Raw genomic sequence first — 20,765 nt, 5'->3', positions numbered from 1 at the left:
TGCTGGCCCTTAAATGTTACGTGAACACTCTTCCTTCCTGAATTTAGTGTTTCGTGTTCCAGAGAAATGAAGGGAGTCACGATCTCTCTTTCAAGGCTACTTCTTGTACAATTGAAAAGTTGTGTGGGATGTAGGGAAGTTGGTGTTTCTGCCTAACAGATGTACAGAAATGCAAGAGATTGTGATGAATTTTCTCAACAGGCACTTACCCATTTCTAACAGCTAAATTCTCCTGATTTCATTTACTGTCTTATCCTCCACTAGACTATAAACCCAAGAATTTCTCATTTTAAAAGAAAAAGAAGTTCTCATTTTAATTAACATTTATTGATAAAACAATATATTACTAAAGAACATTCAGTAAAAAGCTTTGCTGAATGAGAGTGAATGGCAACTAATGAAATACTAGGAGAATATATAAGAACTCATCAAAATGCTAAGCATGGGCAGACAATTAAGAAATTAAATAAATGAATAAGATGTGTTGCTTTACAATAAAAAATATAATACTGGATTTTTTAAAATCATATTGTTAGCTTATCAAGATAATTATGCTGTTAAAAAATAAACATACAATCTGCAGATTGAAGATTATTTGTCTTTGTATATAAACACACATAGACATTTGCATAGGATTCATAAAGAAAATGCACCAAAGTTAAGTATTAGCAAATGGTTTAATCATAGCTTATTTTTATTTCCAATCCTTTCCCTTCTGTTTTCCAAATTTTCTGCAATTTGCATGTTTTTTCAAATATCAGAAAGAAAGAGTATTCTTACTTTGAAGTCTTTATTGTTTCATAAACTATTTTTCTTTTTTTAAGGAAAGTCAAGCTTTCAAACATTCGGACACTGCATTTAAGCACCTCCACCAAGTACAAAAATCCCATCCCCTAGAAGCAAGAAATTCTTGAAGATCCAGAAGGAAGACTAAGAGTCAATATTCTTCAGAAAATGGAAACTCAGGGTGACCAACACCCCTGAAAGAGAAGGAAGAGGATTAATTTATTAAATCTGTCATATTGTCAGAGAGAGCATTACTCTGTGGAGACAGTCAGGATGGGCTGACACTCTCAATCTACAAACACATCCCTCCTTCTCCCCACCCTCCCCAACAAGCACACATGCAGGTGTCTGCTCCATGTGCACACTGCACCTGTACGTCCAGCCCCAACATTCACGTGTAATATTCACTCCACAGTGATACGCAGTTTGATTCAGGTTACAATTTCCAAGAAGGCACAAGACCTGGGTCTAGCTATGGAGATCATTTCAGACACAAGTGGAACTTCCGTCCCTAGATGATAAGGGTTGCAGTGAACAAATTAGCTTATCTTTTCCACAAATCCATTGATAAGTTGATATTGAGCACCCCCAAAACAGAGTGTCTCCATTAAGGAACTTCTTATCTATTGGAGAGATACCATGTGCACCTGAATAATCATAGAGCAGAGTGGGATTGTTATTGTCTTAATCTATACTGTACTATGTTAAAACATTGGTTATTCAGCAATTAGTATTACTGCTGTTTTCCTTTTTTTCCGTGTTTCTACTTTTCTTTCTGAAAATGTCTTTTTCAATTCAATTCATTCAAAAGTGAATTCTGAATTATTCCAAGTGCCAGGAGCTGTGCTGTTGACCCAAGCCCACAAAGATGTGTAAGTCTAGGCATTCACAGCCTAATGAAAGAGAATATACAGTTATACTTAAAAGTCTTTAAGTATAGAAATGCAACTATCCACTTTTCTTCAATTATGATGTCTTTTATCAGAACATGATAGTGGCTCAGCTGGTAAAGAATCTGCCTGCAATGTGGGAGACCTAGACCAATCCTTGGGTTGGGAAGATCCCCTGGAGAAGGGAAAGGCTACCCACTCCAGTATTCTGGCCTGGAAAATTCCATGGACTGTATAGTCCTTGGGGTGCCAAAGAGTTGGACACGACTGAGTGACTTCCACACTTGTCAGAATCATGATATAGCTTTACAAACAATAGGGAGAGTTTTGGGATCTTTCATTTGAAGCATAATCATTGTTAACCAATAATTTGTATTCCCTTCTCTCTAAACTCCCTTCCAAATTTCTCTTCTGTCTCTTCAGTCCCAATATTCTCCTGCAGTAATTAATCACTGGAATCATGTTAGTGACTAAGTCAAAGTCAAGGAGGTGGGGGCTCCCCAGGGGATGGACTTCTAAAGTGTGCTTAGTTGCTCGGTCACATCTGACTGTTTGTGACGCCATGGACTGTAACCCACCAGGTTCCTTTGTCCATGGGATTTTTCAAGCCACCAAGGACTTCTGATGGACAAAAGCTAAACTGGGGTGAGTCTTTACTCAAGAAACCAGAGACCCAGATGATCCTATCTGGGTGTGTCCAGCTAAGGACCCAGAAGTCACTCACTGGAGGGTCAGTTAAGCTCAGGATCTACTGGTAATTCAGCTTTGTGAGATAACAGGAATGAGGATATGGGAGTTGTAATAGGGAAAAAACATCATTGAAGAGATCAATTGGAAAGAAATGGATGGTGTCTTGGAAAAGAAATGCCCATTGATGAGAATATCCACCAGACACTTATGAGCAGGCCCATGTGACTTCACAGCACTGTTGCACGTTGGCCTTCATGAGACCCTCCTCAATAAAAATGTCAACAATACATTTTATAATTGTGTTCACAGGATTAACATGAATGCCGGCTTCCCAGGTGGCTCAGTGGTAAAGGATCCACTTGCCAAGCAGGAGTTCCCCAAGGTTCCCTGGAAAAGGAAATGGCAACCCACTCCAGCATTTCTGCCTGGGGAATCCCATGGATTGAGGAGCCTGTTGCGATTCATTCCACAAAGTCCCAAGATTTGGGCGTGAATAAGCGACTAACAGAAGAAAACAAGAATGTAATCCTTCGGATTCATTAATACATAGTTATTATTACTATAATCATTTTCCCCTGATGTAAAAAGAAATAAAGATTAACCATGTTCACAGGTCGCTGAAAGAATAGTTGGCTACAGGCACTGTGCCCTTTGTGTTCCCTGGGTTCTGAGCACTGAGAGGAGGTGCACCAGGCACAGGGAATGGGAGCACAAAGGAGTGAATTCACCACGATGTCAACTCTGGGGATTTTACTGATGAGTTGTCCTGAGCCCATCACACTGCTGTTGATCAAAGACGGAACCCTGGAGGAAATCTCTGGTGTGAGGTCTGCAGAAAGTCCCTGGTTACTCCTAAGCAGGAAATCAGCACTGTCTTTCTAGAATTATGCTTTTGAAAAACTTATTTCCCCTGCTGACCCACCTGCTACAGAAAACAGTGTGTGGGTGAAACATCTGCAAGTCACTTACAGTTGAAAATCACAATATCTTATATTTCTGTCGAGGCCGTCAATTGCTTTCATGTCTTCTGGAGTCAGTTCAAAGTCAAACACCTGGAAGGAAGGAACAATCACATTACCTCTCCCTCAAGGAGCCAGTCTCCCCCTGGGGACTGGAGGATTTTCCAGCTGGATGGAGACAAGAAGAGGGGGCAGGGAAGCCGCGTCTGTCCTCAGCTTTCAGGAGAACAAGCCTGGGAACCTCGGCTGAGTTCTCACCTCTCCTTCCCACATCGTCTCCTTCTCTGTCCACCTCACAAACATTACAGTGCATCAGTCCTTTATCTTTCTAAGTGAATCACTTCAGACAGAAAACAAACTAAAATCATTCTTTTCCAATCACACTGCCTTCAGCCACTCCTATCTCAATAATTGCAATTGAGCAAACATTAAACTGATTAACTCTTTCCAACATGCTGTAAGGGTGACAGTGATCAGCTAAAGTAGTGTAGGGAGGAGGCTCCCCCTTGAAAGCCTGTTCAGGAATCTGATATCAAACTTACTCATTATCTATGAATAAATCTAACAAAAACTTTATGCAAATGCCTTAGTGGAGAAACTTATGAAAAGTGTTTTAACATTAAAGAACACCTAAGTAATTAAAAATTCACATCATAGTCATGAAATGGAAAGCTCAATTTTGTAAAGAAATTCATTTTCTCCAAAGTGATCTAATGTTTCAATGCAACATGAACCAAAGACTTGAGCATGTATTCTTTCCTAGAAGTTGGTAAAGTTATACTAAATGTTAAATAAAAGAACAGCTAATCAAAAGCAGCCAAGACAGCTTTAAAAAATAAAAAATAACCATTCCGAAAAGCAAAACTTATTTTTCCACTTTAATAACATGATGCAGAAAGCTGAATAGTTAAATAGAAAAGAGACAACAGAAATGTACTTATGGATACTTGATATATGACTGAGTTGACAATGAAAATCTGTGAGGAAATATGAAACCTTAGCTTTACATTTAAATATACTTAAAAATGTGTGCATCCATTTTCATATTTTCTTAGATAAATAGTTCCAGCTAGATTACAGAAACAAAATTAAATGGAAACACAAAAACAATTGATCAGGGGACAATTTCCATTCCCCTTACTTGGCCTGACCTATAACCGGCATTGGACAATGATGTTTCCCAGAAGAAGAGATGACCCAGATCTGAGCCCAGACAGGAAGAGGACTATTTCCCTAATCACTGACTTGGGATCATAGCACTGTGCTGAGATGAAAACCAGGTTAGTGGTCCCAGTCTAGTCAAATATTCATAAAAACTATACAGAGAAGGGTGGAGGCTCCTCTGACAGGAGCCTCGTCCACCTGCTAAAGCAGAACTGCCCAGCTGCTCGGCATTGAACTGCAAAAGCACAGGAGAGCCCAGCCTAGAGGACGACAGCTTAGCTGAGTGCAGGTTGATTGTCAAACCACAGAATCAAGAGACGCATAAATCATCTCTGCATTAAATCCTGAAACTGGGGAGTTTCCATACAGTTATGACTATAGGTACAGTAATGGTCTCCTACACAGAAAACAAAGTATAGACAACCTAGAAAAATGTACAAAGTCTTGAAGAGGAACTTCACAAAGACAGAAACTCAAGAAGATTAAATGCATGAAGATGAAATCTTGTTAGTATTCAGGGAAAGGCAAAACAAAAACACAATGATTTGGAAGTTAAATATCACTGCCATAATTTTTCTGCCTTCATATTCACATGTTGATGCTGTTAGAAATGAATCCTTTGAGAGGTGATTACATCATGATGGTGGAGCCCTCATGAATGAGATTTAAACAACATCATATTCATATAAGAGAATTGGGGGAGGTCCTTGCCCCCTCCACCATGTTAAGATATAAGGAGTAACCTGTGACTTGGAGCAGCAGCCTCACCTGACCACACAGGCACTCTGATCTCAGATCTCCAGCTTCGGAACTGTGAGAAACAAATTCCAATTTTTTTCTCAGCCATTCAACCTATGGTGCTTTATTAGAGCAGTTCAAAGAGTATAAAAAAAATCACAAAATGCAATTGCATAATTAAGAATGAAGAAAATATTATGTCATTTGCACAAAGTGACAGAATACATTGCAAATGTAATGCTCAAGCTAAAATCTCCATTTTCTGTCCAACCATAACCCTCTCCAGTCATAATGCCTCTCCTGTTGCCACAGCAGGAGGAGAAAACTACCAGGCATTCACACACAGGGAAAGATCAGGTAACTCGTTTTGGCCCAAAGATAGTCTGAGGGCTGGACAAAGAATGACCCTCGTGAAGGATATTCCCCAGGAGCCCTCTGCCCACAGCCCCACTCGTCATCACCTGCATGTTCTCTTTGATCCACTCCTTGTTGTTACCCTTGGCCAGAACCACAACCCCACGTTGTATCTGGTAGCGAAGGGCAACCAGAGCTGGGGTTTTCTTGTGCTTTTGGGCAATGGCAAAGAGAACTGGGTCCTCCAAGAGAACGGGGTGGTTCAGGTTCACCCTGGAAGCAAATTCAGAAATGCTGAGGAGCTGAGACTAAATACTCAGTTTCTGAATATTTTCCCAAACAGAACAAGAGGTTCATTCTAGACCAGGGCTTCTCAAAGTATAGTTCATTGACCAGCATCATCACTATCAACTGGGATCGTGTAAGAAATACAAATTCCATGGCTGAGCTGAAAACAAACTGAATCAGAACCTCAACTGTGTCACCTCCTACTCTGTGTTTATAAAACTCTGCAGGTGACTCAGAGGCAATATTGAGTTGAGACAGGACTGCCAAACTCATGGGTTTTTTTCCCTTTAATTTTCAGGGGTGTTTTTTCTTATATAATCAAGGGCATGAATAGAGAAGCAGAAGGAAAGACCAAGAATTGCTTGTAAATTTCACTTTTTCTAAGGTATTGATAAAAATTGAGAGGTCTCAAAATAAGAGACATTTATTTCATCATTATTCTACTATACATGCTTACAAAAATGGTTCAAATTGAACTTTTTTTCAATCGTGATAGAAACCTAGGAGTTAAATACTATTATCTCAACTTTAGACATAAGGTAAGTGAACCTTGGAACACCTATTTTGAAAAATGTGTTCATTAGTTAGTAAGTAAATCATGACATAAGCTTGTGTCACTGGTCTTAACTGGGGGATTATATATAGATTATAATGCAAATATTTGTTATTCATGAATTGACAAGCTAATACAATCTAGAAAAATTGGCTGGGTGATGGGAAGATAAAAGAGAAGAATTCATTCCATTACTCCTCTCTCTCCCCTCTGCCTATGAGAGTTATCTGAGTATTGTATGATTTAAACTATCTCATCAAAAATTGAATTTTACATAAACTCCCCGTTGCTTTCATTAGAGTTCAATACCATTCTTTTACTCTTTGGGATCCCAGAGCACTATAGGCAACAAGAACAATATCATGTGACTTGCAGAAATCCAACAGTTTCCTCTGATTGAGATAAGGGTGACATTCCACCTGTAGAAAACCAATAGAAAGGAGTGTCACATATTATGGAAATGTAATATTAAATGACAGAGAAAGGAAAAAAGTTTAAAAAATGATAAAGGAAAAACTATAACATTAAATGTAAATTGGAAACATCAATATCAACAGAGAAATAGAGAAAAGTTTGTATATACACTTGATTTATGATAGACATAGACGGGAGAACCAGTCCGAGATTGACTAACCAAAAGATAGGCTCTACATTTGAGTAGATATTCATGAGTAACATTCATAGAGTGTTAGCATCACAATGAGCCTTTAACATCATTCTCTAACCTGAATGATTTTCATCATACCAACACATTTTTCTCAACTGTGCTCCCTGTTAAAGACTTATAAACACTGCGACACCAAGATTAAGGATTCAGCCATCAGAACCCCACACAAACCCTCAACAGCATCTCAGCTGATTTGCCTCTTTATCAATTTATTTCCCATTCCACATTTTCATGGTTTTCCTTCCTGTACAAAGTTCGCTCCAGGGCACTTTCACCCTGTCATCTGGCCATCCTTTCATCTCGGGGAAATACCTCCTTCCTCTACTTCTGGGTTCTACCAGGAAGATCTCTGCACTTTTCCACCTAGACATACAGACAGAGATACCATTTTGGATTTTATACACATCATCCAGACAGGAACTCAGCTGTTTAGAATCTTCTGTCCACAATGGCCAGATGAACAGGAGGTGAGGACAGACAGACATCAGGCTCCAGGGCAAGAAGGAGGTTCTGAAGGGCAGGAGGGAGAGGAGCCGAGCTGCTCACCTGGTTACAGACGGGCTTGTACCTGAGCCCTGGCTTGTTCAGGATCTTCTCCAGCTGCTTGTGGTTGAAGTTGGACACCCCGATGGATTTGGCCAACCCTGCGTCCTTACACTTCTCCAGGGCCTGGGAGGGAGGGATGGAGAACAATTACATGGAATGATAGAGCAAGAATAAATGCTGAAAAACATCGGTAATCACCATCATCCATCAAGAATTAGCACCGATTATCAAGAAGGAAAGAGGGGAAGAAGACATGATATAAAAAGAAATACTGTTTGCTCCTTGAACCCTGGAAAAGACATATCACACAGAAGGAAAGAGATGACTGTCTGCATTGTCCCATATTCTCCTCCTCCATTCCTCTCTGTAAACATTTCAGCAATGGTTTCCTCCCCACAAACCCAGCATCCCAGCCCTTAGATTCATGAACTGCTGACTCTGATGGTCCACGGCCCATTCTCACAGGTGGAAGAAGTGAAGGAGGTTCCCACTCTCCTGGCTCCCCCCTGGTCTCTCTACTCCTCGTACTCACCTCCCATGTGCGACAGAAATCCACCGAGTCAGCTATCAGTTTTCCATTTTCATCTTTTGGATATAATTCGTCCCCTGGCTATAACAGAAGCAGTCATTTTAGAGACATCACAAAATAATTTCTCCACAGTTAGCAAGGCTGCCTGACACCAGGGATTAAAACTGCTTGAGGCAGGTTTACAACTTTCTAGATACTAGATAATATTTGCAAAGTGATTTGTATATATAAGCAATGTCTTTAGGAGGGAGACTTATTCTAATATCTTACATTTAATATATGTTGTAATAAGTACAATTCTTCTAGGTCCTAAAAGGGACTTCCTGTGACTTCTGTAAATTTTGTCTGTTCTTGTACTTGCCTGTTTCCAAATGCCTCTATGAGCTGGAAGTGGCAGTAAGTTACATGGCTTTATTTCCAGAATAAAATTTGCTATCTTGACCTGGTCTAGATAATCAGACTCTTTTTTCCCTCTGAGCATCAAGTGCCCTAGGACAGGCACATGAATCAGCAAGGCTTTCATTAGGTTGATATGGAATGCGGAAGACCCAGACATGCTCTCATATATACATGACCATGAGCCTCGAGCTGCTCCAAGGTCAAATTTTCCACCAATGGAAAATGTTCAGTAAAAATAAAGTAAACCATGAGTAGTGCCCTTATAAGGGATAAGAAAAGGAGACACATATTTAGAGTACTGCAACCATCATTTCTGTCTGTGGCTGGAACTTGCCATCTATGTAGACCACTAAGCTATTTTGCATTGGGTGGTTTGAGCTGATTTCTGTGACTTGAAATCAAGTATTCTAAGTAAACCTTTCTTAATGGATAAGTGCAGTCTACAAACCGCATCTGAAGACTAGGAAGAGTGCAGGAAAGTAATTCCAAGTCCCTGTATAGGTACGAGGTTTAGATGCACCCAGAAGGAGCACCACCAAATATGCTCAACTTGAAAGGGTGAAAGACAAGATAAACTCATCATGTTCAATGTAAGGCAGTGTCATGCTCACCACGGATGCACCAAACTCTTGGTTCATGAAATCCCCAGGCACTCAGGAGTCATAACAAGAAGTGTGTGCAGAACTAACCTAGTTCTATTTTCTCAAGTTTCTCTGGCAGAGAATCTCAGAATATTAACTCTTTTCTCTGGAAGGCATGTAAGGGATTCAAAGAAACTCAGTAAAAAGATGATCACAAATGATTATTTGGAGGATTCTATTCTAGTGTAATCAACCCTTCAACCAACTAAGAAAAATCTTAATTCAACCATCCATGCAAGTTGATGCACATTCTAACACAAAATGTAACACTGATGTGATCACACAAATTTCTAACCTTCAGAGCCAGTGGATAATGCATAATATAGAGATCGACATAGTCCAGTTGAAGACTTTTCAGTGACTTTTCCAAGGCTGGTTGGACCAACTCTGGTCGAAAGGATGTGCACCACAGCTGCAGAGGTTAAAGAAAAACAGTTGTATTAAGAATACTTTAGGTAACTTATTTTGGCCTTACTGCAAGGCCTGTCTGATATTACTTCCCCAACCAAGGATCAAATCCAGGCACACGGCATTAAAGTGCCAAGTCTTAAGCATTGAACCACCAGGGAACTCTAATACTTTAGGTATTTACCAATAAGCATAGTTCACCAAGCAACTCTTCACCAAAGGATCCTATTATATAATTGTCACCTGGGCACAATCACTCGTACACATGTGCACACACACAACACACACAGTACCTTTGAAGTGCAGAATATGTCTTCTCTCTTCACAGTGCCATCTGCAATCTTGCTCCAAATGGCCTGGCCTATCTGCTCTTCATTTTGGTAAGCATGAGCACAGTCAATATGGCGAAACCCAACCTCTATTGCAAATGGGGTGAATTCCAGAGCATCCCTCCTAGCAACCTACATAAGCAATAAAGGTAGAAGTTGAATATCCACATGATTAAGAGATTGCTAGGAACAAGCTTTCATCTTCCCAACATCAACTTTTCTTTGTGTCTTTGGTTAGTTCTGTATGTGTGGTGATGAATGCTTGACGATTTCCCTGAATGTTCCTGGTCAGTGATTAAGTGGACACCCAGGAACCATTCATCCTGAGGTGATCGTGGTTGATTATGCGCATCAGAGACCTCAAGACCTCCTTCAGATTCATTGATTTGCTGGTAGAACCCAAAGGACTCAGGATAACATTGCAATCACAGATAGGATTTATACTGTGAGATCTTTGCAGATAACTGAACAAAGGTGTAAGTTGCCTGGTAAAAGCATCAGGAAACAAGGTAATTGCTTCTAAGACCTCTGTCTACCAGTGAGGCCACAAAGAATACACCACATAAAAACTGTATGCAATCAAGGTGTACAAAGAGATGTTCTCATATAAGTCACTGTTTTTGTTCAGTCACTCAGTCCTGTTCAATCCTTTCTGACCCCACGGACTGCAGCACTCCAGGTTTCCCTATATTTCATTATCTCCTGCAGTTTGCTCAAACTCATGTCCATTGTATCAATGATGCCACCCAACTGTCTCACCCTCTGTTGCCTCCTTCTCCTCATGCCTTCTGTCCTTTCCTGAAACAGGGTCTTTTCCAATGAATTGGCTCTTTGTATTGTGTGGTCAAAGTATTGGAGCTTCAGCTTCAGCATCAGTCCTTCCAAGGAATACTCAGGGTTGATTTCCTTTAGGGCTAACTGGTTTGATCTCCTTGCTGTCCAAGGCATTCTCAAGAGTCTTCTCAAACACCATAGTTCAAAAGCATCAATTCTTTCCTGCCTATCCTTTTATGGTCCAACTCTCACATCCATACATAACGACTGGAAAAACCATGGCTTTGGCTATATGGACCTTTGTCCACAAGCCAATGTCTCTGTTTTTAAAGATGATGTCTAGGTTTCTCGTAGCTTTTCTTCTGAGGAGCAATCGCCTTTTAATTTCCTGGCTACAGTCACTGTCCACAATGATTTGGAGTCCAAGAAAATAAAGTCTGCCACTATTTCCATTTCTCCTCCATTTATTTGCCATGAAGTGATGGGACTGAATAACATGACCTTAGTTTTTTGAATGTTTAATTTTAAGTCAGCTTTTCACTCCCTCTTTCACCTTCATCAAGAGGTTCTCTAGTTCCTCTTCCCTTCTGCCATTAGGGTGGTGTCATCTCCATTCTGAGGTTATTGATCTTTCTCCCGGCTTGAGCTTGATTCAAGTTTGAGCTTCAACCAGTCCGCCATTTCCCATGATTATTCTTACCAATGTAAATATCCACTCTTAATGAATTACCAAAATCAACCTAGGTAACAGTTCCATCACCTCACACACCTAACTTTTTTGGGTGTTTGTAAGAAGACATAAGATCTAGTCTACAAAACTAAAGCTATATCCCATTATTTTTAACTACAGTCACAGTGCTTTTCATCAGGTCTCCATGATTATTCATCTTATAACTGGTGGTCTGTACCCTTGACCGACAACTTACCATTTTTCCCAGCCTTGACGTCAGCTTCTGGTCACCACACCTCTATTCTCTGCTTCTATGAGTTCTACTTTTTTTAGATTCTAGCTACAAGGATATTATGCAGTATTTGTCTTTCTATTTCTGGCTTGTTTTACTTGCCTTAAAGTTCTCACCATCCATCTGTGCAGTTGCAAATGGCAGGATTAACTTCATTTTAATGCTAAATAATATTCCATTTCTCTTTATATGATTCAGAATCTTTCCCATTTCAAAGTTTGAAGTGTTAATCAAGAGAACAGCATTGAAACATGTATATTATCTAGGGTGAAACAGATCACCAGCCCAGGTTGGATGCATGAGACAAGTGCTCGGGCCTGGTGCACTGGGAAGACCCATAGGAATCGGGTAGAGAGGGTGGTGGGAGGGGGGATTGGGATGGGGAGTACGTGTAAATCCATGGCTGATTCCTGTCAGTGTACGACAAAAACCACTACAATATTGTAAAGTAATTAGCCTCCAACTAATAAAAATAAATGGAAAAAAAAGAATAAATGAATAATACTTTTTTTTTAATACTTTTTTAGATTAAAAAAAAAGTGTTATTCATTCAGTCATGTCCAACTCTTTGTGACCACATGGACTGTAGCCCATCAGGCTCCTCTGTCCACGGGATTCTCCACAAGAATACTGGAGTGGGTTGCCATTTCCTTCTCCAGAAGATCTTCCTGACCCAGGGATAGAATTCAGATCTCCCACATTGCAGGCAGATTCTTTACCATTTGAACTACCCAGGGAAGCCCAAGAAAACATTACAAAACCTGGCCAATAAGGTAGTAACTTTTACCCTCAAATTACAGTAGATTTTCTCTGAGGATAAATTTCCAAGCAGAAACAGAAATATGAGGCAAAATACAGCTGGAGTGTTTCTTGCCTGCCATCTAGCAGGCACTCCACAGTGTAAAAGCAATTCATTCCCATTATTTTTCATTCACCTCATCTACAGGACCTCCCACCTCAAATACTTCTCTGTGTCATAGCTTTTTGGAAAGAGGAAAGAGTTCTGGAATTCATTAAATATACAGATAAACCTCACCGTTGCAATCACCTTCAAAGCAAAGCAGCTGACAGTATTCTTGACAGCTGAGTCTCACCTCTTCTGCCAAGCTGGGAAAGAGATGGAAACTGGAAGGAAACCCAGAGTAATCTGCAGGTGAGCACAGCCTCAGACCATGATGCAGAGTGAAGGCTGAATGCTTTCTCCTCTTTCATAGGAAATGGTTCTAGCCTGGTTGATGGAACCATGTGACCCTCCCAGAGTCACACAGGAGCTCAGGGCTTGACAACCCAAGTCCCTTCTGCTCATGTCACATCCACTGCTATTTATATCTCAACCCACAACCAGTACTGTTACCTCTGGAGGTGCATAGGTTCCGAATCCCAGGACAGGAATGAAGTGGCCATCATTAAGCTTCACCTTCTGGCCTTTGGGATCCATTGTCTGTTGCTCCTCTGAGTAAGCAGACTGGGATTTTTTTTCTTCTCCCTTCAAATGTTATAAATAACAAGAACAAAACCCCCCAGTTGCACTGTCCAGTGTTGGGAGAGACATTGTAGGAGAAGCATAATTAAATTAGTACCCATGGAGTCAGAGACAATTGAACACAGTTAACTTGTTTGATTCTTTTTATCAGCATAACCTCTAATATTATATAATGATGAGATTGGGTGAGCAATTATTGACTATTAGTTAGACTAGAAACTTCCAACAACATTATTTTTTAATTTTCTATTATGAAGCCCAATCTCAATCAAATATCAATTGAAAAAACTACCTTACAGTACAAACACACACACATACACAAATCACACAATCTGAAAGTGTTTAATAGCATTTTTCAAAATGTTACCCCTTAATAAAGAATCAAAACTTCAAATGAAAATACATTTCCACTTTTACATTTACCACAGCAAAATTATTATGCTTTACAGACCTGACTGGTGAAATCCTGAACAGAAAACTGAAACAAGACATTTTGGCAAAGTGCTTATTGGAAGTTAATTATTAATAGCCTTAGGATACCATGTACAGTGTGCAAAGAGACTTTGAGTGTTGATTCCTTGTAGCTAGTTATATAACTTTTAGGGTACTCTCATAATGTCACTGATACATATTTAATTTACTAACTTCTCTGCATCATTCATAAATGAAAAACCTATAAACAAATTAAAATGCAACAAATTTGGAAAGAGTAACAGAAATTGTGATGCACTGATACACGAGAACATTATGAAGACAAAATTTAACATGTACAGTGATGTCAGCAAAATGGTGAGGTGGGAGGACTGAACTCTCCCATGGAAAGACAAGAAAAGAAAGAGAAATTAGCTGAAAAATTCATAGGAGTTCTGGAAAACAGTCAAACACAGATTGACAGCAACAAAGTTAAAAAGCAATTAGGAAAAATCCAGAACAGGGTGGAAGGAAATTTCGTCGTGTATTACTCACCTGTACTCTCCTCCTGCCTGGGGCAGTGCAGTCTTGATGAGCTCCCAGTTGCTTCCCTCAATCCAGAATGATAACAGAAAACCTTATGTATGGTGGTTCAACCTACCTGAGGACTGTCTGGGAACTAGTGTCTGTTCCACTTAACTCTAAGGTTAAACTGAAGAGCACCTGGAATGCCTATTGCAGCTGCAGGGGAACTATATATATGTATATACATATATATATATATATAGAGAGAGAGAGAGAGAGAGAGCCAAGGACAAAGAATAAGGGTACAGATATAGATTAGACCATATATTAAAAGGGCCCTGAATAGAATGGGGGTGTGGCTTTGAGGAGCATAGTGCATTCAAAAACAGTCATAAATTCACCTGAATCAGATAGCCAGTCTTGGCCAAGTAAGATGCTGACTCAAAAGTGAACTGAGCCACCCGTAGCTTTACTGTTGGGCTGATCCCAGGACTAGAAGCATGACAAGCTAAGTAGTGAAAGTCATGACAAGGAACAAATTTACCAAGAGTGAGATTTTCTCTGTTATTTCAAGTACCAAACTGAATGCACACACACACAAACACACAGAAGAACACACATACAGGAACACACACATACACAGGAACACACACACACACAGGGACACACATACAGGAACACACACACAGGAACACAACACACAAAGGGACACACATCCAGGAACACACACACACAGGAACACACACACAAAGGGACACACACACAAGAACACACACACACAGGAACACATACAGGAACACAACACACAAAGGGACACACACAGGAACACACACACACACAGGACACACACACACACAGGGACACCCACGCATCTGGACGGGGCAGGGTGGCCATCACAGAGGGCCCTGAGGAGCAGGGTCTGGGGCTCTGATGGTGTGAAAGGGCTGCACCACATGCATGGCCACCCGCACCAGGGGCTACTCCTGCACACCTTCCTCCAGCTCTGCCACCCTCTGGGGCAAAAGTGCAGTGCAGGGGATGGGGGTGCATACTTACAAGGGGTGCACACTTACAATGAGTGGAACCAGTCTGGACCCAACCCTCAGAGTTCTGCTCCAGTGTCTTGGGACTCACCTGGCCCAGTAGGGGGGGCACAGCCCCTGAGCACAGAAGCCTTTGCTCATACTGGGCTCTGGCTCTAGCCTGCCTTTACCCCTCCCACCGAGGTGACAGTTGCCAACACAACCTGGGAAGGATTGACCTCTGACCTGCTCAGCTCCAGCTCTGCCCCAAAGCCTTGTGCACACAGACTCCACAGGGACGGGTCCACACAAGGACAGCCCTGCAAAACCAGGACAGGTAACTTTTTCACCTAACTTAATAGAAAAGGAGGAATCTAAGCAAAATGAGAAGAGAGAGGAATTTGTGTCAAATGAAACACTAAAAAAAACTTGAAAAGATAAGATATTGAGATACAGATTAATAATTTACCAGAATACAGACTCATAAGAAGAATGCCACATTAACTAGGGAATAGAACATACTAACATTCACAGTGTAGGGGTTCCAGAAGCAGAAGAGATGGAGAAGGGAGCCAAAAATGTAGGTGTGATTAAATAATGGCTAAAAATTTCCTTTAACCTGGGACTTTCCTGGTGGTCCAGTGGTGAGGACTCTGTGCTTCCACCGCAGGGGTAATGGTTCTGAACCTGGTCGGGAATGATCTTGTAAAGCTGATTAAACTCTTGAGAGGCAAGATATTCTTGGTTTACCTGGTAAACCTAGTATAATGACAAAGTCCTTACATGTGTGACCTGGGACTACTGTATTCGAAGAGAAGGTGGGAAGATACAAGCATTAGGTAAAAGTTTCTAAGATACAATATTGTAAAGTAATTAGCCTCCAACTAATAAAAATAAATGGAAAAAAAAAAAGATACTATAGTCTTTCTCTGAAGATCTCGGTAGAGTCTACAAGATGAAGATGGAAGAGTTCTCTTGTTCACTTTCTCAGTTGAGCCCAACTCTTTGCCACCCAATGAACTGCAGCACACCAGGTTTCTCTGTCCTTCACTATCTCCCAGAGTTTGCTCAACTCATGTCCATTGAGTCAGTGATGCCATCCAACCATCTCATCCTCTGTTCTCCCCTTCTCCTCTTGCCTTCAATCTTTCCCAGCATCAGGGTCTTTGCCAATGAGTTGGTTTTTCACATCAGGTGGCCAAAATATTGGCGTTTCAGCTTCAGCATCAGTCCTTCCAATGAATATTCAGGGTTGATTTCCTTCAGGATTGACTGATTTGATCTCCTGGTTGTCCAAGGGACTCTCAAGAGTCCTCTCCAGCACCACAGTTTGAAAGTTTCTTCAGGGCTCAGCCTTCTTTATAGTCCAACTCTCACATTCATACATGACTACTGGAAATGCCATAGCTTTGACTCTACAGATCTTTGTCAGCAAAGTGATGGCTCTGCTCTTAAACAGTTTACCTAGATTTGTCATAGTTTTTCTTCCAAGAAGCAGGCACTTAATTCAATGGCTAAGTCACCATCTGCAGTGATTTTGCAGGCCAAGAAAATAAACTCTGTCACTGTTTCCATTTTTTTCCCCATCTGTTTGCTGTGAAGGGATGGAACCAGATGCCATGATTGTAAGTTTTCAAATATTGAGATTTAAGCCCATTATTTGTCTCTCCTCTTTCACCTCCATCAAGAGACTCTTTAGTTCCTCTTTGCTTTCTGCCATTAAATGAAAGAAAGAAAGTGAAGTTACTCAATCGTGTCCGACTCTTTGCAACCCCAGAGACTGTAGCCTTCCATGCTTCTCCGTCCATGGGATATTACAAGCAAGAGTACTGATGGGTTGCCATTTCCTTCTCCAGAGGATCTTCCTGACCCAGGGATTGAACCTGGGTTTCCCACATTGTAGGCAGGCGCTTTACTGTCTGAGCCACCAGGGGAGACTTTCTGCCATTAAGGTGATGTCATCTGCGTTTCTGAGGTTACTGATATTTCTCCAAGCAATCTTCAGCCCACTTTGTGATTCATCCAGCTTGGCATTCCACAGAATGTACTCCAAATATAAATTAAATAAGCAGGGTGAAAATATACAGCTTTGATATATGCCTTTCCCAATTTGGAACCAGTGCATTGTTTCATGTCCTGTTCTAACTGTTGCTTCTTGGCCTGCATACAGGTTTCTCACGAGACAGGTAAGGTGGTCTGGTATTTCCATCTCTTTAAGAATTTTCCACAGTTTGTTGTGACCCACACAGTCAAAGGCTTTAGCGTAGCCAATGAAACATAAGTAGATGTTTTTTCTGGAATTCTCTTGCTTTTTCTATGATCCAATGGATGTTGGCAGTTTGATCTCTGGTTCCTCTGCCTTTTCTAAATCCAGTTAGTACATCTGGAAGTTCTTGGTTCATATACCATTGCAGCCTAGCACCGAGGATTTTCAGCATTACCTTACTACTATGTGAAATGAGTGCAATTGTGCAACAGTTTGAACATTCTTTGACATTGCCTTTCTTTGGGATTGGAATGAAAACTCACCTCTTCCAGTCCTGTGGCCACTGCTAAGTTTTCCAAATTTGCTGGTCTATTGACTGCAGCACTTTCATAGCATCATCTTTTAGAATTTAGAATAGATCAGCTGGAATTCCATCACCTCCACTAGTTTCATTCATAGTGATTCTTTCTAAGGCCCATTTGACTTCACATTCCATGATGTCTGGCTCTATGTGAGTGATCACACCATAATGGTTATCCCGGGCACTAAGGCTTTTTTTTGGAATAGTTCTTCTTTGTATTCTTGCCACCTTTTCCTAATCTCTTCTGCTTACCTTAGGTCCATACCATTTCTTCCCTTTATTGTCCTCATCTCTGCATGAAATGTTCCTTTGGTATCTCTAATTTTCTTGAAGTGATCTCTAGTGTTTCTCATTATATTGTTTTCCTCTATTTCTTTGCATTGATCACTTAAGACTTCCTTATCTCTCCTAGCTATTCCTTGGAACTCTGCATTCAGATGGGTAAATCTTTCCCTTCCTCCTTTGCCTTTTGCATTTCCTCTTTTCTCAGCTATTTGTAAGCTCTCCTCAGACAACCATTTTGCCTTGTTGCATTTCTTTTCTTGGTAATGGTTTGGCCACCGCCTCCTGTACAATGTTACAAACCTCCACCCACAGTTCTTCAGGCACTCTGTCTATCATATCTAATCCCTTGAATCTTTTTGTCACTTCCACTGTATAATCATAAGGAATTTCATTTAGGTCATACCATAATGGCCTAGTGGTTTTCCCTTCTACTGGAGGGAGCACAGTCCCACTTTTACCAAAAGGGTGTTTGTGGAGACAGCTGCTCTTCATGTCAAAGCCAATAAGCAGGCCAGGTTGGTGGAAAGGAAAGTTTGTTTGATTTCAGATTCCAGCAACTGGGCTGTTGGGGTGACACACATCGATCCAAAGCCCAACCTCCCTCCACTTCAACCAGTGGGGCAAGAGCCCTTATAGACAGAAGTAACAGGGGTGCTATATGCAGAAACAGCACAGTCAGCTCTGACAGTCATCTTCAAATTGGTCATCAGTGATCTGACCCGTGTCATCTTGATTGCTTTATGCACATTAGTCTTCAGTTCCAGGACCCATTTGTTTGCATTTTTTGAGGCCAATACTCAGAATTGTGACAGCTTATGTCATGGATATATTCTGGCCATCATGTGGTTAACTTCTCCACCTGGTGTTGTAGTATCTATAAGGCAACTCACAGGATATGGTTCAGAATATTATCTATAGCCCTTGAGAAAGGGCTGAAGGTCCTTGATTATGCTTAATGACCACATGGTTATTATTTAGTCTCCTTTGACCCTTTTCCTTTGTGGCTACATTTCTCAATTCTCTGATTAAACTTATTCTTTGAAGTTTTCCACAAAGAGCAGGGAAAGGACATGGTACAGGGGCAAGGAACAAAGGACTCTGCTTCATTTCACCACCCATCAGCAGAAAATTGGATTAAAGGTTTACTGAGCATTGCCCTGCCCACCAGAGAAATACTTTCCCCACAGTCAGTCCCTCCCATCAGGAAACTGGCACAAGCCTCTTATCCTCATCCATCAGAGGGCAACAAAGAAGAAGCAAGAATTTCAATTCTATGGCCTCCAGAATGAAAACTGCAATCACAGAAAACTAAACAATATGATCATATGGATCACACTTTGTGTAACTCATGAAACTATCAGTCATGCCATGCAGGGCCACCCAAGATGGACAACTTATGATGGAGAGATCTAATGATGGAGACGGAATGGTGAGCCACTTCAACATTCCTGCCTTGAGAACCCCATGAACAGTGTGAAAAGGCAAAAGTATATCATACTGAAGGATGAGACCCCTGGGTTCGTAGGTGTCCAATGTGCTACTAGAAAAGAGTGGAGAAATAGCTCTAAAAGGAAAGAAGAGGCAGAGCCAAAGCAGAAACAACACCCAATTGTGGATGTGTCTAATGGTGGAAGTAAAATCTGATGCTGTAAAGAATAATATTGCATAGGAACCTGGAATGTTAGGTCTCTGAAACCAGGTAAATTGGATGTGGTCAAACAGGAGATGGCAAGAGTAACATGGATATTTTGGAAATCAGTGAACTAAAATGGACGGGAATGGCTGAAATTAATTCAGATGGCCATTATATCTCCTACTGTGGGCAAAAATCCCTTAGAAGAAAGGGCGTAGCCCTCATAGTCAACAAAAGAGTCTGAAATGCAGTATACTTGAGTGCAATCTCAAAGATGACAGAATGATCTCAGTTCACTTCCATGGCAAACCATTCAACATCACCATATTTCAAGTCCATGTCCCAAGCTCAAAGGCCAGAGAAGCTGAAGTTGACTGGTTCTCTGAAGACTTAAGAGACCTTCAAAATCTAACACCAAAAAAAAGATGTCCTTTACATGAGGGGACTGGAATACAAAAGTAGAAAGTCAAGAGATACCTGAACTAACAGGCAAGTTTGGCCTTGGAGTACAAATGAAGCAGGGCAAAAGCTAACAGAATTTTGCCAAGAGAATGCTCTGTTTTTAGCAAACACCCTCTTCCAACAACACAAGACCTGTTCTCTAAGAGTTGGAAAAGACAACAAAATGGATTTCCCCCTACAACCTCCAGAAAAGAATGCAGGCCTGCTGGCACTTTAATTAGCCCATTGAACGGGATTTTGAATTCCTGACCTCAGGATATGTAAACTAATATATTTGTGTTGTTTCAAGGCGCAAAGTGTTTGGTCATTTGGTGTAACAGCAGCAGTACCTAATACGAACATGGTTCAAATCAGCCTATCTCCGTCTGTGGCATCATAGGTTTTTCCTCTCTCTGCTGGACTGGTCCTCTGACCTCAGAGGCTGGTGGTCCTCTGCAGGGTACCCAAACAGTGTACTTGTCTCTTAATTCCACTTTCTTCTTCAGCAACTGCCCAATTCCGTTGTCCTCATTACAGCAAAGTCTTTGAAAAGCTATGTCTACACTGTTTCTCACTGATCTCTTAACACCACTTCTTGAACCCACTCTACTCAGGGTTTGCCTTTACCACTCTTATCAAAGCTGCACTTGACCTTGACAAGGTTAACTGCCCAATCCAATGGTCAGGTTCAGTCTTCTCTTACTTGTCCCCTTGCAAGAAT

General features: G+C 40.9%; 1 protein-coding gene across 2 annotated transcripts; it reads right to left on the bottom strand.

Moving 5' to 3' along the window:
- Positions 1 to 384: 384 nt before the first annotated feature.
- On the bottom strand, positions 385 to 15,172 carry LOC133044799 (prostaglandin F synthase 1-like). Of its 2 annotated transcripts, none has more exons than XM_061126550.1 (10): positions 15,153 to 15,172; positions 13,032 to 13,163; positions 9,906 to 10,073; positions 9,500 to 9,616; positions 8,168 to 8,245; positions 7,636 to 7,758; positions 6,732 to 6,841; positions 5,689 to 5,854; positions 3,336 to 3,418; positions 385 to 980 (listed from the first exon to the last, which is right to left on the bottom strand). In XM_061126550.1, exons 2-10 carry the CDS (start codon positions 13,113 to 13,115, stop codon positions 938 to 940), a joined length of 972 nt encoding a protein of 323 aa, XP_060982533.1. In that variant the 5' UTR covers positions 13,116 to 13,163; positions 15,153 to 15,172; the 3' UTR covers positions 385 to 937. The 2 variants fall into 2 exon arrangements, with proteins under 2 accessions (XP_060982533.1, XP_060982532.1); XM_061126549.1 differs by lacking the exon at positions 15,153 to 15,172 and adding an exon at positions 14,127 to 14,404 and having other exon boundaries at positions 386 to 980.
- Positions 15,173 to 20,765: the final 5,593 nt, after the last annotated feature.

The sequence above is a fragment of the Dama dama genome, chromosome 23, assembly GCF_033118175.1.
Source record: "Dama dama isolate Ldn47 chromosome 23, ASM3311817v1, whole genome shotgun sequence".
NCBI lineage: Eukaryota > Metazoa > Chordata > Mammalia > Artiodactyla > Cervidae > Dama > Dama dama.
The sequence above is the reverse complement of the archived record's forward strand: the minus strand, read 5'-3'. Positions and strand labels throughout refer to the sequence as shown.